The following is a 15,972-nucleotide window of genomic DNA, read 5'->3' as shown; positions in this document are numbered from 1 at the left end:
GAATTCCTGGACAAATAATCACTTTTACTATTATTAGGCCATTGGGGGTAGGTGGGGTAAGCTCAAGGAACCAGAGTTGGTTCCTCAATCCTGGTGTCAGGAGAGAGATCACTGTGGGCCTTCTGTTTTGCTGAACATCAGTATTATGCTTGGAGAAAGTTCCTGAAGCCAAGCTGATGTTCTGTACAAATTAGGGAGAAGATGAAGTTAGCTTTGGCAGAAGAGGCAGACAGGATTCATTTGTATATTCAAGAAGTATTTGAAAAAAAAAAGTATTTAATGAATTTCTATTGTGCACTAGGCAAGGTTTTTCCTTCTCACTCTGGGGCCCTGTTGATTGAGTCATTGGGCTTCTGCCCAGAATTTTAAACAGATGAGGGACAAAGGAAAATAAGATAGCCACAGCCCTTAACCTCACAAAGGTGGGACAAAAATCAATAAAGTCCAGAGAAGCCAGTGAGCCTGGGCACTGTGTGGGGGGGTAGGATATATCTCTAGTAGGCATTGCACAGAGGAGGAAGGTTTTAAGGCAGGATTTCAAAGCATCTACTCTAAGATATATCATGGTAATCCTCTGTCTATCTCCTTTACAAAATCTTCAGAAAAGTGTTCATTGCTCACAAGAAGATGACGACAACTGACATCGGGGTTAAAATTGCTGGGGGAAAGATGCTATCGGTAAAAGAGCCCTTCTTCACTCTTGTGTGCCACCAGTAAGGAAACATTACAATGCATGCAATATTTAATGATTATAAATGATACCCCTGTGCACTGCATAATACAAGATTCTTTAAAATGAATATGAATTAAACAGTACCGATAGCAATCATGTTAATTAACACAGAGACAAATTATACAAGGCAGGAAACTTGGGATCACAAGGGAAAAGGGGTCACATCTGAAGTTGGGAGCCAGATATTATCACCACCCCAGCCTCTCTTTGGTTAATTAGTCAAACCAGTGATTTCTCAGTAACCCTAACTTGTTCTTTTTATAAATGACAGTCTACAATTCAAATTTTCTTAAACATAAATGTTCTGAGGTTTAGGTGTGGAGAAGGAAGGAATCTGTATTTCTCCATGCTTTTATGAGTTCCAGTTTTCCATTTTTACATCATGTTATCAACTTTTAAAAAATAACAATTTAAAGAAATGTATATATTAAAAACAAAAAGCAGCATCTCAAGAAGTAAGCAACTTCAGCTATCAAACCAAAAAAACCAAAACAATCTGCCTTAATTTCCAGGAGTGAAATAAATAAAGCTCTTTTGGAATTTACCTTCACAAATTGAGGCTTTAGGGGAATAAAGAAATAAACTAGTCTTTTTCCTTCCTCTTAGATTTGTTTACTGTATCAACCCTGGGATTTCTGCATTTTATAATGTGACTACTGATTAAAAAGATATATGGTTGTTTATTAATATTCTCAAAGCACTATGCAAATTCACATCACCTTGGGAATATTTTGCCCTTAAAGTATGAAGTAATATGGAAGTATTTTGTAGTTAACAACAGTAAAATATGTTAATTTGAACACTTTGCTTTGAATGGGAATTTTCTTTAAATCATTAATGAGAAAATGAAGAGAGCTTGGGTGGTCAAGCATGAAATGTAAATGAGAGTAGCTTAAGTTTTTTTGTCTTGTTTTGTTTTTTGTTTTAGGTCTCATCATCCAATGTCACCTGATGCTCAAATTTAAATTTGATATTGCACAAAATGACCTTACAGTTTGCAGTATCATAAAACAAGGCAGCTATGCCCCAAATTTTAAGAACCATTTTCAAATGACAAGAGCAATGAAAAACTTAGACATTTTGAATTGGGTGGAGGCAGAAAAAGGGCTCGCCTAACCTTTATCTATGGGGTCATGGGTGTGTGTGTTTGTGTATTTTTTTTTAAATAAAATATTAAGATAGTGTTAGTGCAAACCAAACATATAGAACCTCTTTAAATGGATATAAATTTATAAGGGAAATACGAAGGGCTAAACAATACAGGAAGTATAAACTTTTGTTCTCTTATTAAAATAAGGCATATCTTTTTCTAAAGAATAAAAGATGACCAATCTTTTTTCAGCTTTGCAGAATCAAATGAGTCTCAGAATGGCAACCATTTTCTAATTCCAGTCAGCCCTTAAGAAGTACAAAGCATAGCTGCAATCAAAGGCCCAGGAAAATCAAGGTAGAGGCTATGCTTCCCCTTCTTTTACTTTACTTTATCAGAAAGAGAATTTCAAATAAAGTGCAATTAAATCTATACTTTTAAATCAGGTATTAACTATAACTACTTCCTTAAATAATTATATGACTGACCCTCTGATTAAAAGCTTTTTGACCTAGGTATTGGAGACCCATTTCTCTCTTTTTTAACCTAAAAAAAAAGACAAGACTTCAGGGTGTCACAGCTTCTCAGGTATTCTGAGATTTGGATTGGTTTAGAGACTTAAATTCAAGGCAAAGCTAGGCGAGGATTCAAGCGAGTGCTAGAATATCCGAAGACTATATTATACTTTAAAGCATTCTAAGTATGGTTTTACTTTGGAAGGCAATGCCCTACCTTCCAGAAATGCATTCCTGTACGAGCAAGACTTAAGAAATAGGAATGACTATAAAGACACACCCTTGAGCAACCATCACACTGCACTGAGCTCTTGAGAATATTCTGGAAGCTTGTCTGTAGGGCAGAGAAATGAAATTCAGCAGAAGCATCAGATTTTAGGAAGAGGTACACGTTTGCTACTGAGAATGCTTGTCTACTGGTATAGGATTACTGAGCGCTACCATCCTCTGGAGTTTTAAATCTGTGGACCGTTGAATATCATTCCGCCTTTTTTGACGTTAGGAAATACCTTCTATGTGGTGGCGGGAAAAGAAAGTTTGGAAAATTAAATGTCTAAGACTTCAGACAACCCGGATGGCTATATGCAATAGCATTCCATGAAAAACTTATTTAACCCAATCCCTTGCACCTAATTACTCAAGGCCCAGAAATTCAGGGAGTCTCCAAATTTTGCACACAAACCCTTTCCCCCCTCCCAAAAAAGGGAGGGGAATTGCAAGGGTCTTGCTGCAGTCCCCGGGACACACTGAGAGCAGCTTTGTTACAAGTGTATCCAATGTCCCCAGCACCAGGGACTTGTGGGACGCTGCTCATCCCTGCTCCACTCGCTCGGCAGCTACCGGGGGTGGCGGTTGTGCTATGAAGGCAGACCCTAGCAAACAGGCCGACAAGATGCTGCGCACCCCCAAGTGCTCGCGGTGCAGGAACCATGGCTTCCTGGTGCCAGTCAAGGGCCACGCGGGCAAGTGCCGCTGGAAGCAGTGCCTCTGCGAGAAGTGCTACCTGATCACTGAACGCCAGAAGATCATGGCCGCGCAGAAGGTGCTCAAGAAGCAGGCGTCCGAGGAGGAGCAGGAGGTGGCCCTGGGCGTACACGGGCCCGTGCTGGCCTCTGGGGCCACGGCCGCCGCCTCAGGCCCAAACCTCCGCCCGCTGGTGCTGCCCGCTGCTTCCAGAGACGCGGAACCTGGCCTTTCGGCTTCTGGCTTTCCTGAGAGGCCCCCGAGGGGCCCGAGCCCAGGCCCCAGCGCTTTTCAACCGGTTCTGGGCGGCCGTGGCCACGTGGGGCCGAACGAAGGCGCGGCGGCTGCGGCGATGCCGGGCTCTATGGGCCCCCAGCTCGAGTCGGAGGCCGCGGGAAGGGGAGGCCCCGGCCATCTGGAGACGCGCAGGCTGCTGCGGCCCATGTGTAGCCCACGGTTCGCCGACCTCGGTAAGATTCCCAGGCCCGGTGCGGCAATGGCCCCACTGCCAATTCCGCTCCAGGCTGCAGCTTCCCTGCTCCCGGAGCTGGCCGACCAGTCACACCTGGGAACCGCCCCGATGGGGCCGTTGGGGCGGGAAAGGGGGGTTTAGAAGAGACAAACTGCTTTCCAGAAGTAGCCTTTGCTTTGATAAGCCTCTCTCTGAACAAGGATTGTTTTTTTTGCAAAAAAGGAAAAGTACCATTTCTAAAAAGGGTTTTTAACGTTTAGCTAGAGCTTTTGCCCTTTACAGCTTGCCAAGAAAAGATGGCTCCCACGCCAGCTTGGCTGTGACTCCTCCCTGATGGGGACGCCCTGTGCAGACCAACCCAACTGCGCTTGCGCACCCCTTACCGCCTTTTTCTTGGACTGCAGGCTCCACCCACCCTGGTTTTCAGTGGGTGGGCAGGCTCAGTTCTGACTGCGCCTGCGCAATCTTTCGAAGGCTGGTGGCTCCTCCTAGAGGCGCTCTTCTTTGCAGTGTCCCAGTATTACCCACCTGCCCTTGTATACCCCTTCCCGTTCTTTTCTAGGGCAGGAGACTCTGCTTCCACCTCGCCTCCCACTCTGCGAGGGGGCCTACGCATCCATTCCCGCCCTTTTTATGGGTAGGAGGGAGAATTAGGCAGTTTACCCGCTGCTTCTCTGTCTGGTGGAGGGAAGCAGTTGGTCTACGGAGATATTGATGCCTTTTTTTTTTTTAATCTCCCGTACCCTTGTATAAATTAAATTATTCCTTATAGCTTGCTGCTTTTAGTATTAAAGTATAATTTTAAGTCACCTGGAGAGTCGAAGCTTTAAAAAAAAAAACAGGTTCTTTTTGGTGCAGATGTGTTTTCTTGGTATTTTCGCTGTTACTGCATGGTAGAAAAAGCATAAGATGGGGAGGTCTGCTCACCTGTAACCTTAGGCAGACTCTTCCCTGTGTGGCAGTCTCTCCTGTCTCATTCTCCCTACTGAGAAGATTGGCCTGCATACTCTCTAAAGGCCATTTCTGCCTTCTGGGACATTCTAGGAAAACCTAGGTCCGCAGGGATCTAGCTGTCTGATGGGAAGACAGACCTGAAACAGTAGTTACAGGAGAAGGCTGCCTTTCCAAGGTCACAGTTGCAACAAACTAATGGTTGAACTAATGATGAAGAAAAAAGCCACATTACCTGCACTCAAGGATCTTGTAGTCCTGGTGGGAGGAACAGCATGTCCTCAAGGAATCGCACAAATAAGTGCATAAAGCTGTAATAATTGATGATTTAATTGTGGTCTGAAGGAATAGGATCTGAGGTACACTGGAGGGAAAAAATGGAGCTGACCAAGAAGGCCTTCTAGGCCTGAGGAATAGTATCTGCAAAAACCTTGAGATGAATGAGGTTATGGTTTGTGATGCGGCTGGGGCAGAAGAAGGAACCAGACCACATGGTGCTTCACAGACTGTGCCAAAGAGTTTTTCTAAAAGTAGTGGGAAGTTGAAGGATTTGAAAAGCAGCAAGGCTCAGAGGTTGTAATGGATGTGGGAGTTCTTTACAAATGGATATGAGTGTTTGTTATCCTGCTACCCTTGGTTGTACAGTAATGTGCTCTTTTTTCCCCAGCTCTGTGTGTTTCTAATGCTTCCCTCATTGCTTGCCTTCTTCAGGGCACCCTCTGAGCATCTCGGATTCTGTGATGGGGTCTGAGTACCTGGAAAGAGAGCCTCCCAAGCTGTACCCCAGGAGCATGTACTCTTACCACCCATTCTCGCTGGGCTACCAGGATGCGTCCCCAAGCACAGGGGTCCCCCTGCAGCGGGGCTTCCGGCATGTCTCTTGCAGTCAACAGCCTGGAGGAGGCTTGGTGAGTTCCATTCCTGCCTCCTTTCCAGGTTCCTCCTTATCCCAGTCTCTCATGGTGCCTATATAGATCCTCAGGCCCAGGAAGCCAGTAGTCATAAATGGTGTGCCCACTCTGTGCCAGGCCCCATGCCCTGGGAGGAGAGACACAGCGCTGACCACACTTAATGTGTAGACAAATCCACACCACTCGGCCTGTGCTGTGGCATGTGCTTTTCAGAACTATGGGCTAAGGTTTCTGGGAGTGCAGAAGTGACCACCAGCCTTGACTCACAGGGTGCTGACGCTAGAAGAGCCTTTCATTAAACTGCTGGAGGGAATGTCACTTTCCTGGGGCCACAGAATTTAGGACAGAGCCACAACCAGACCCAGGTCCCCTGTCTGCTTGAGGCTGCAAAGGACTTTTAGGAGGAGGTAACATTTGAGCTTAGTCATGAAAAATACAGAAACCTCCCCCAATGCCCCTGACACCTTAGGAAATAGCTGTTGAAAGAATAGTGGGATTTAATCCTTTCATAGGATTAACTGGTATACTCTTCAAGCCTGGAGATTTGAATACCAAGTGTGTAAAAGTCAGGCAGCCTCTTGTGTGGGACATGAGGCAGGGTGACCAGGTTTTGTGGCCTTGGTGCCCAGTTCCTTCCAGGATAATTAAAAGCTCTCCCCCTCTTGGCAACCCCAGTGGGCCGTCAGAGCAACAGGATAGTGAGGGGCCCTGGCGATACGTCCTAACTTTCAGCCTCGTAAGGCTGGACTCTGGCGGTGGGGGTGGGGGTGGGGGTTGGGGTAGTAGAGAGCCTGGCTCAAATACAGCACAAGTTCATGGAAATGGAAACCACCATTACCTTTTCTCCCTCCCTCAGTGCTAAAATCCCAACCCTAGGTATCTACAGAGATGTTTCCCTTAGGTGGAGGGCGGAGAGAGCTGCCTTCTTTGGTTTAATAGGAAGAAAGATGAGAACTTGACATTTCCATAATGAGAGCCATTAGCAAGCTGCAGAGTGTGTAGCTGGTCCAGTGGGCAGTCAGGGCACACAGGGCTCTGGGTCCCTATTCTTGCTTCAGTCCCAGCAGCATCTTTTCCATCTGCTTTAGAAATTGTGACATTTTGTGTTTTTAAAAATCATTTTCCATTGTCTCTTACAAGCACCTTCAAGGGAGGTGTCATTAGCCCATTCTAAAGTCAAGGAAACAGGTTCAGAAGTTAAGTCATTTGTTCAAGGTCACAGAACTAGTGAGTGATGGACCGGGTGGGCTGCAGTTTACACAGCTGCTGGGTGATGGAGCCAGGCTGTGTGCTTTGGTTGCCCTGGCTCCAGGGCCCAGGTGCTTTATGCCCCAATTGTGTGTCTCACACAGAAATAGGAAAAAGCTGGTCCTTAGCCCCCATCACCACCCCTGCCATGCTTCAGACCTGGGAGTGCTGCCTTTGTCCCCTTGACCACTTTATTGCAGCCCAGAAAAGCAAGGCATCTTCAGCTTCCACACAAAGAGAGGGGCTCTGTCCAAGCCCAGCACATACCGTCTGCTCACACAGAAGCCTGGAGCCTGGCGTCCGGGGCAGGGCTCTGATTGACGGGCCCGCCAGACGGCCTTTGTTAAGAGTGTGATTTCAGTCACTTTATCTGGGCCTGAACTGCCACCACAGGCCCCAGGCAGGAGCTGTGATCCAGGGAGAGACTTGGCTGAGCAGCTTGGAACTAAGGCGCTAATAATACCCCCTCCCACCCCCTTCATGTTTGGACAGAGGATCAGGATTTGTCAGGCTGTTGGAAACCTGAACGCTGTTGCCCCCAGCCCAGGTCTGAGGTACTCCTCAGAGGCACCTTCCTCCTTCCCAGTCCTGTCCCTGCCCCACCTGCTCCTGCTTTGCTTCCTCTGTTCTCTTCACTAAAGAGCATAGGCCCTGAAGTTGGAGAGCCCTAGGATCCAGTCCTCCCCTCTCATTTACAGCTGTATGACCTGGGAAGTTTACCTAATCTCTGGGTAACCTAGGTTTTTATCTGTAAAACTGGGGAGACTCTCTCTCATAGGGCTGTTGGTTGAACAGATTAAATAAGGCATAATGCATGTAAAGTTCCTAGCACAGGGTCTGGCACATAATAGGTACTTGAAAATGGGCTTTCTTCTATTCCTCATGGTTAAAAGACATTAGGAAATGTTGGGTTAATCTAAGGAGGTTTTGCAGACTGTCCAGACCTTAAATATGCTCGTGTGTGCCACTCCAGTGTGGGGGAGAGGAGGCAGGGTTTCTCAAACTCACTTGACTTAAGAACATTTCTTCACTTAAAAATAATTTTGTAGGATACTAGGGTTCCACAGAACAGAGCTTGGAAAGTGCTGCTGTGAAGTGTGTGGATGGAGAAGTAAATAGCAGGCACTACATCTAAAACTCATTATTACTATTATTGTACTACACTCACATCTTTCTCTGTTAGTCGTCACCTCACCAAATCCCCTCATTTTAGCCTTTGGGTCATCTGGGTGGGGTTCACCTCTATTTACTGAAGAGGAACAGAAGTCACTTTCCTGGGGTCCCTAGGCCTCCTTCCCTCAGTGACTGCTGGACTAGGTGGCTGACTTCTTCCCCAGCCATGCTAGCATAAAGCTCCCCCAGGCCCCTGCACACGCCAGGTTACATTGTTATGTGTGCTGGAAAACAGGACCCTACGTGGCTGAGAAGCCTTTGGACCCTTCCCCAGCATGGAGCAGTGCAGTACGGTGGTCAGTGCGTGGGCTGTGGCATCAAATGGATGTGGGATCCTGTTCAGCCACTGCCACTTACGAGTTCTGTGGTCATCAGTGCCTGGCGCATACAGAGGGCTCAGTCAGGGGTACTGTCAGGCTCTTGCCCAGGCTTCTCAGAGGTGTGACTGCATTCCTTCTTGCCTTCAATTATTTGGCCTGGGTCACCAATAGCAGCGTGTGGGTGGAGCCCTGAGTGCACCCCAACCCCATCCCTGCTGCCTGGGAAGGGTGGAGACCCAGGGTTAGATAGGCCTTAATTTAGCTTGTAGCATTGTCACCTCCCAACCCTATTCCTCCCCACCCACCCCTTGCCTTAAGCCCAGCCCCCAAACAGAAAGACAGAGTGTTCCATTGACAAATTTACATATACTTGCCTATCATCGGCAGCCCTCTAGAACGGAAGCTCGGTGAGGGCGGGGGCCTGGGCTGGCTCTGCTGAACCCCCTGCGCCTAGCATAGTACTTGCTGCCACGTGGGCGCTCAGCAAATATTCTTTGTCAAAGAAAAAGTTTGCTGAACGCCCTGTTCCAAGTGTCCTGTGTCTAGATGTTTTGGGCCCAGAGGTGATTCCACCCCTTTGGCAACCCCCACTCAGGGAAAAAGACATGTTTGGTCAACCCATCTGGGCTACCCTTTCCTCCATCTGGCTTCTTTGCTGTGTGTGTCATGCAGGTGTCGGAACCAGTGGGAGACTTCCAGCCACGCTACTACCCTCCCCCTCCTCCGCCGCAGCCTCAGTTCCTCCCGCCAGGCTTCCTCTCTGCGCTCCACTTCCTCCCACCGCCCCCGCCGCCGCCACCACCACCATCTTTCTCGCTGACCATCCTGTCTGACACAGACAAGGAAACCACTGGTAAGTGGACACCTATCTTCCAACTTCCAGAGGAGCTAGGAAGGCTTCCTGGAAGAGGGGGAACCTAATCTGAAGAGGGTGTGGAGAGAAGGGAGGAGAACAGAATTTAAAATGTGCTGGGCCCTGGGCTGAGCTGTTTTCTCACACCCCTTCCCCAATCTCCATAAACAAGGATTCTCAGGTGACAGCACCCTGAGGGGTTTCTGAGAGGTCCTCACAGATGTAAATTGTAAGGCTGGAACTTGAAAGGAGTTCTCCAACTCCAAGTCCAGTGCTCATTCCCTCACCTTAGCAGTTCCCATGGGCAAAGGTGTAGAGGACGACTTGCATGTGGTGTGTTCAGAAGACCAGAAGTGCCACCCTTCTGTGCACAGTGAAGCAGCAGATGCTGAGCCTCAAGCAGCAATTACAGCCAGTCTGGGGTTGGTGGGGCTGGTTCCTCTGCCCTAGATCACTCTGGAGAGAGCAGCAGCCCAGGAGCTAGAGCCCCTGTCCTTCCCAACTCTGCCACTGGTGTGCTGTGGGTGTATTAGTCAGCCAAAGGGGTGCTGATGCAAAGTCCCAGAAATCTGTTGGCTTTTATAAAGGGTCTTTATTTGGGGTAGAAGCTTACAGTCACAAGGCCATAAAGTGTAAGTTACTTCCCTCACCAAAGTCTGTTGCCACATGTTGGAGCAAGATGGCTGCTGGTCTCTGCAAAGGTTCAGCCTTCCCCTTCCTCTTAAGACTCCGTGAGCTCAGCTTCTTTCCATCTCAGCTGTAGCCCGGCATAAGGTTCTTCTCTCTTCCCAGAGCTCTTTTCTTTTTGAACTCAGCTGCTCTGTTCTCTCCACAAGGCCAATTGTAAACTGTCAGGCGAACAGCTTGGTTCTTTCTCCCAGGACTCCAGAGTCAGAACTAAACTCTCTGTTCTCCTTCCCCATGTATTTACTTCCCTCTCTTTGACTGAGCATCCTTTTATATAGTCCACAGCTGTAGGCTAGCTGTAGGCAGGGCCTCAAACCGAGTCACCCTAAGGCATCAAATAAAAGTCCTAATCTTGATTTAATAAAGTAAAAGTGAAACCTCTGAGTCTAATATAGCCCAGAGGAACAGACCAGTTCACATATGCAATCCAATATCTATTTTTGGATTCATAAACAATACCAAACTGCCACTGGTGACACTGGGCACTCACAACTCTCATCTAGGCCCCCTTAACACCTGTAAGATGGGCCTGCCATAGGGTTACTGTGACTGAAATTTTGGATGTGAAAAGTTGTTTTAAGGCCCTTGCATCTTTACGCTAGAGAATTTTGTCTGTCCAGTCTTCCCCTGGTTTTGGAAAGGGCTGACAAATTCGATGAACTTGAGAATGTCCCTTTCTTAGTAAAGTCAGTGGCTGCAGCCGAGCCCAGCTGATGGGGCCCAAGGCCTTTTCCTCCTTAGCAAGCAACCCAGGTTAAATGGGCCGGGACTAGAGTCCACCTGTTACTCAGAACCTTCAAGAACTGGCTGTAAGGCTTTGCTGTATAACAGTTGGAGCCGAAGATCCTGCAGTGCTGGCAGGAGGCATGGTGGGCCAGACAGCTCAGCACTTTCCTAGCCACCTCCCAGTGAAAGAATATTACATTCCCACCCAGAGAGTCAAAATATTCCTTTCACCCTCACAAACAATGAGGACAAAAACTATCAGAGATGAGCCTGTTGGATCCTCAACAAGGCTGATTGCACTTTTAGGACTCCTGGGGGACAACTAGTTTAAACCCATGACCAGAATGTTTCTGTAGGCTCTGATGGAACAGGATCTCCGGCACAGAGTCTTGGTGAGAGCAGGTCTCTGGAGACCCTGGGGAGATTCAGGTTCCTTAGACTGATCAGGCATTTCTGGATTATAGAGCTGTGTCCCATGCACTGTCAGTCAGGGCCCTCCATCCCAACAGGCAGGTGACGTGGGCAGAGAAGGTGGCTTCTCCCAGGCCCTGGGAGGCAGTGCTGCCCAGCAGAGCACCCTGGCTTTGAGGCCAAAGTTGGGTTTGAGGCTGGGTTCCTGTGATTCCTCAGTTGTGCGAGGGTTAGCAGGGCATTGAACCATGGGGCTCAGGAAGGCAAAGGAGCTAAGGGGGAAATTTAAATAATAACTGGAATACCTACTAATAATTTGTGATAGGTAGTGTTCTATTTGCTTTACATTTAATTCTTAGACAACCCAGTGAGGGAGTGCTATTATTATCCATATCTTACAGAGGAAGAAAATAAGGAATGGAGAGGTGAAGTAACTTCCTCAAGATCACATAGCTAGTAAGTAGAGGAGCTGGTCGCCTGGGCCTGCCATTCTGATCCAGCACAGACAGCTTCTCTTAACGGCTGGGCTGCGCTTTGCTCTCTTCAGAGAAACTCTTTTACTGTCTAGATTATCTGAGGCCCAATGGAGAGGACAAATGGGTCTCGTCTAGTTCTCCAAGAGGCAGGTGGTGTGGTAATGCCACCCCCTTACAGATGAAGTAACTGAAGCTTCGCTCTGAGAGGCAAAGCCACAAATCTGACTCCTGATTGGGAGCTCTGGCCGCTGCCCCAGGCCATCCTCCTCGTGGCCAGCACCTTCCACTCTGTTACTTCCAGGGCCTGCATGGTGGCCTTGGCTCTCACTGGGGACAGCTCGAGGGCCTCAGGTTTGCCCCCACGTCTTGTGATCAGCACACAGCTTGGGAGCTCCCCTTGGCATGGGTGCCACAGGGTTGGGGCTTCCTTCCTCCCAAATGTGTGCTGACAGCCATGGCCAGGCTGGAGAATCAGCAACATCAATGATGCTTCCCAGGGAGGAAGCAAAACTGAGAGCCCAGCATGCATGGGTCATTTTACCTTGCTGCCGAGAAGTAGGTGCAAAACCTTGGAGTGTTCTGGCCTTGGTGTTAGGAGTGGGCAGGCCCTCCTGGTGGCAGAGGGCCGGGGATGGGGCCTGTGTGAATTAAAGACACCCCCTTTGGTGGAGGGGTTCCTACTCCTGCAGGTTGGAGTAGTTCTCACATCTGGGGCTGCAGCTACAACTGAAGAAAAAAAAAAAAAGGTAGATTTCATTCCTAGACCTATGGTTAAGGGAGAGATGGCCTGGCTTCGGGGAAGGGAAAGAGTTAGACTCAAGTGTGGATGCACCACAGGAAAACTTGCTAGAGAGAATTACGGCTCTCTGCTTTTATTAGTTTGGTGCAAAAGAAATTGCAGTTTCAGACCACGAATTTTAAATCATTGTAACTAGGCTCAAACACATCTTTATTAGTCAAAATAGGAACCCATTACAATCAACACATTTTTTTCCCATGAGAAATAAGTTTGTGTATTCCTGTAGTGTAAAAATCCGTGCTTTGGGAGTTAATGAACTCTTGGGAAGCATTTTCTGCATCCTACTGGTTATGGAAATGTTTTCCCTGCAAAAAGTTGTCAAGATGCTTGAAGAAGTGATAGTTGGTTGGTGAGAGGTCAGGTGAATGATGGATGAGGCAAAACTTCATAGCCCAATTCATTCAACTTTTGAGGTGTTGGTTGTGCAACATGCAGTAGGGCATTATTGTGAAGAAGAATTGGGCCCTTGCTCTTGACCAGTGCAGGCTGCAGCCAGTGTAGTTTTCAGTGCATCTCATTGATTTGCTGAGCATAATACTCAGGTGTAATGGTTTCGCTGAAATTCAGAAAGCTGTAGTGGATCATAGTGGCAGGAGACCACCAAACAGTGACCATGACCTTTTTTTTGGTGCAAATTTGGCTTTGGGAAGTGCTTTGGAGCTGCTTCTTGGTTCAGCCACTGAGCTGGTCATTGCTGGTTGTCATATAAAATCCACTTTTCATTGCACATCACAGTCCAATTGAGAAGTAGTTCATTGTTGTGTAGAATAAAAGAAGACAACACTTCTAAAACAACTTTTTTTTAAAAAAAGTTTCAGTTTATGAGGCACCCACTTATCTAGCTTTTTCACCTTTCCAATTTGCTTCAAATGCCGAACTACTGTAGAATGTTTGACGTGAGTTCTTCAGCAACTTCCCATGTGGTTTAAGAGGGTCAGTTTCGACATTGCTCTCAGTTGGTTGTTATCAACTTCTGATGGCTGGCCACTACGCTCCTTATCTTCAGGGTTCTCCTCTCCTTTGCAAAGCTTCTTGAACCGCCACTGCCCTGTACGTTCCTTAGCAGTTCCTGGGCCAAATGTGTTGTCAATGTTGCAAGTTGTCTCCGCTGCTTTATGACCCATTTTGAACTCAAATAAGAAAATCACTCGAGTTTCCATAGTCTAAAATAAATATAAAATAAACAGCAAGTAATAAATCATTACGAAATATCAGAAAGCAAGAAATGCACATTAAAATGATGTATAACATAATCACATCTATTTAAGAATGTATGCCGATATCACACAGCAAGTTTCAACAATGAAAAACCGCAATTACGTTTGCACAAACCTAATACAAATCTCTCTCATGACTGTCAGAACAATCTTATGAGCTGAGTGAGGTGTTCTCATCCCCATTTTACTGAATCTGAGGCCCGTGGTGCACTGGCCACGTGTGATGCACTGGTGGCTGGAAGCGGCCTGGCCCTGGTGCCAGGCAGCTGGCTCTGAGTCCTGGTTCCAGCACTTACCAGTTGTGTGACCTTGGGTAAGTTCATTCACTCCTTGGTGCCTCTGTTTCAACATCTGCAAAATTGGATGAATAATGGTGCCCACCTCATGGGGTTATTGTGAGGGTGAAAGAGCAGAACCTGGAGCACTGAAGGTGTTGGTGAAATTTGGCTGTCATTTATTGTTTCACCTAATCCCCATGCTGCCAGGTATCAGCTCATTTTACAGATATGAAAACCTCAGGGGACGCTCAAGTTCAGAGATGTGTAGGCACCTGCTTAATGCCCCCCTGCTTGTGAGGAGCAGAGCTGGAGTTTGAATTTGAGTCTGCATCATGTGGTCAAGGCTAGTGTTCACATCTCCTGACCTCTAGCAAATTAAAGACAAGCTGATTCTCCGTAGGGGCTGAGAAGGATGGGAATGCCTTAGAGAACATTTGCATCTGAAGATAGCTATTTTCCCCTTTCTAAATCTGGCTCCTCTTTGCCTTTCACAGATGACCAGGATGCTGAGGTGCCGTGTGAGCCCAGCCAGCCCAGCCAGCCGTCTTCTCAGGAGCAGTCCAACTAAGCCTCAGGCCCTCCTGGGCCAATGAAGTGGGGCCTCAGGGGTGTGACAGCAGTGATCTGTCACCTGTCTTCAGTAAGGTGGAAGGAGGAGAGATAGTGATAGGTGTAAATGCAGCTAATTCCCATTTCAAGATAGGAGGAAGGAGGGTGATTGCAAAGGTTCTCCCAATCCTGGATTGTGAATGAATGAGGAGGAAGATGTTACGGGAGGGGGTGTGGTTCAGGGCTGAGGAGTGGGGCCTGGTGGAAGCGAATGTTTAGGAATGAATTTAACTGTCCCTGAGTAGTGCTGCCGTTATCTGACAAACCACCTGAGACAGTCTGATTTCCTCAGGCCCTGCTGCAGGGCAGGCCACACCACCTGACCCAGCCTTCTGCTACCAGCTGGGGCCACCACTGACAAACTTCCAGCCCACCCAGGCAGCTGGAGCGAGCAGCCAGGACAGGGGCGTTGACAGCAGGTTCTGCAGCGTCCTTCCTTGCTGCTCTGTCCCCAGCGGTCTGCCTGGCCACTGCCCCTCACCCCCCCTCCAAGAGGTTTTACTAGTGAGCATTCTGACCCCTGGGGCCGCTTCACTTGCCCTCCATAAAGTTTGAGCAGTTATAAGCATCATTTCTGGTTTAAAAAATCTATTAAAAAAAGTTTGACTATTTGATGTTTTTATAATGATTGCCAACTTAGAAAAGTAGGCTGTTCATAAGCACTGCTGCCATTCCCAAAGAATAGAATGGTGCTTCCAAATGGCTTATGGCATGAGCAGCTCCTTCCCTGGGAACTGTTGACTGTTGAAATAAAGTGAGCAATGGAATCTTCGTGGAAGATTTATTCTCTTTGAATCCTTGCGGGAGGCAGCGCTTAGGTGGGGGCAGAAGGGGGCCCAGGTGTCTGGCTTGTGGCTTGCCTCTACTGTATACTTACTTAGACAGGTCCCTCCTTCTCCTAGGTATTCCCACCCTTACCTTACTTATCAAGCAAAAGGTTTGGGCCAAGCTAGTAGGTTTCTTTATTTCCTTTGTTATTAACTATTTTAAGCAAGGAGAAACCAGTAAGTTTCTTCATTTCCTTTATTATTTTAAGACACTGGAAATGTAAAGCTTTCCTTTAACTTTCCTTCCCTAGCCCCTTTCATCTGGGGACACCAGCTGCAGAGGACCATCGTTTTAAAAAAAAAACAACCCGATCCATTCTACTGTTTTAAAGTCCTAGCCCTCTCTCTTCCTTTCATTTCATTTGCTCCTTTGTTTAAAAAAAAATTTTTTTTTTTTAAATTCCTGCGCCTCTACTGGATTCAGAGCCTGATAATCATTGGCTCTGTCCATGAAGGGTATGGAGTCTGGTGGGAGAGACAGAAAAAAGACAGTCTAGTGGGATCTACTGGAACAGAGACAGGTAGAGGAGCTAAGGGGGTGGTCAGAGAAGGCCTCCTGGAGGAGGTGAAGCCTCACCTGTACCTTAGAGGGCAGGAAGGAGTTAGGTGAAGAAGAGAGATGGGCACTCCCAGTAGGGGTGCTGAGGGAGTGTAGGGTACCTGGAGAGAAGGATTCCAGGGTGAAGGGTAGCATCCTGTCCAGGGGAGGGCTG

General features: G+C 47.5%; 1 protein-coding gene across 14 annotated transcripts in view; it reads left to right on the top strand.

Annotated features, from left to right (window-relative positions):
• Positions 1-15,203, top strand: part of DMRTB1 (DMRT like family B with proline rich C-terminal 1) — a 140,762-nt gene extending 125,559 nt beyond the window's left edge. For 6 of the 14 annotated variants that reach the window (XM_058303548.1, XM_058303552.1, XM_023591826.2 and 3 more), the window contains 4 exons: positions 1,662-3,771; positions 5,436-5,632; positions 9,049-9,229; positions 14,318-15,203. In XM_058303548.1, the coding sequence (XP_058159531.1) occupies positions 3,198-3,771; positions 5,436-5,632; positions 9,049-9,229; positions 14,318-14,391 (1,026 nt within the window). In that variant the 5' untranslated portion in view covers positions 1,662-3,197 and the 3' untranslated portion in view covers positions 14,392-15,203. Of the gene's footprint in view, positions 1-236; positions 714-1,661; positions 3,772-5,435; positions 5,633-9,048; positions 9,230-11,454; positions 11,510-14,317 lie in introns of those variants that run through there. The other 8 variants (XM_058303559.1, XM_058303556.1, XM_058303555.1 and 5 more) reach the window with 4 other exon arrangements.
• The last annotated feature ends 769 nt before the right edge of the window (positions 15,204-15,972 follow it).

This window comes from Dasypus novemcinctus, chromosome 9 (genome assembly GCF_030445035.2).
Source record: "Dasypus novemcinctus isolate mDasNov1 chromosome 9, mDasNov1.1.hap2, whole genome shotgun sequence".
Classification (NCBI taxonomy): Eukaryota; Metazoa; Chordata; class Mammalia; order Cingulata; family Dasypodidae; genus Dasypus; species Dasypus novemcinctus.
This window is presented reverse-complemented; position numbering and strand designations above follow the sequence as displayed.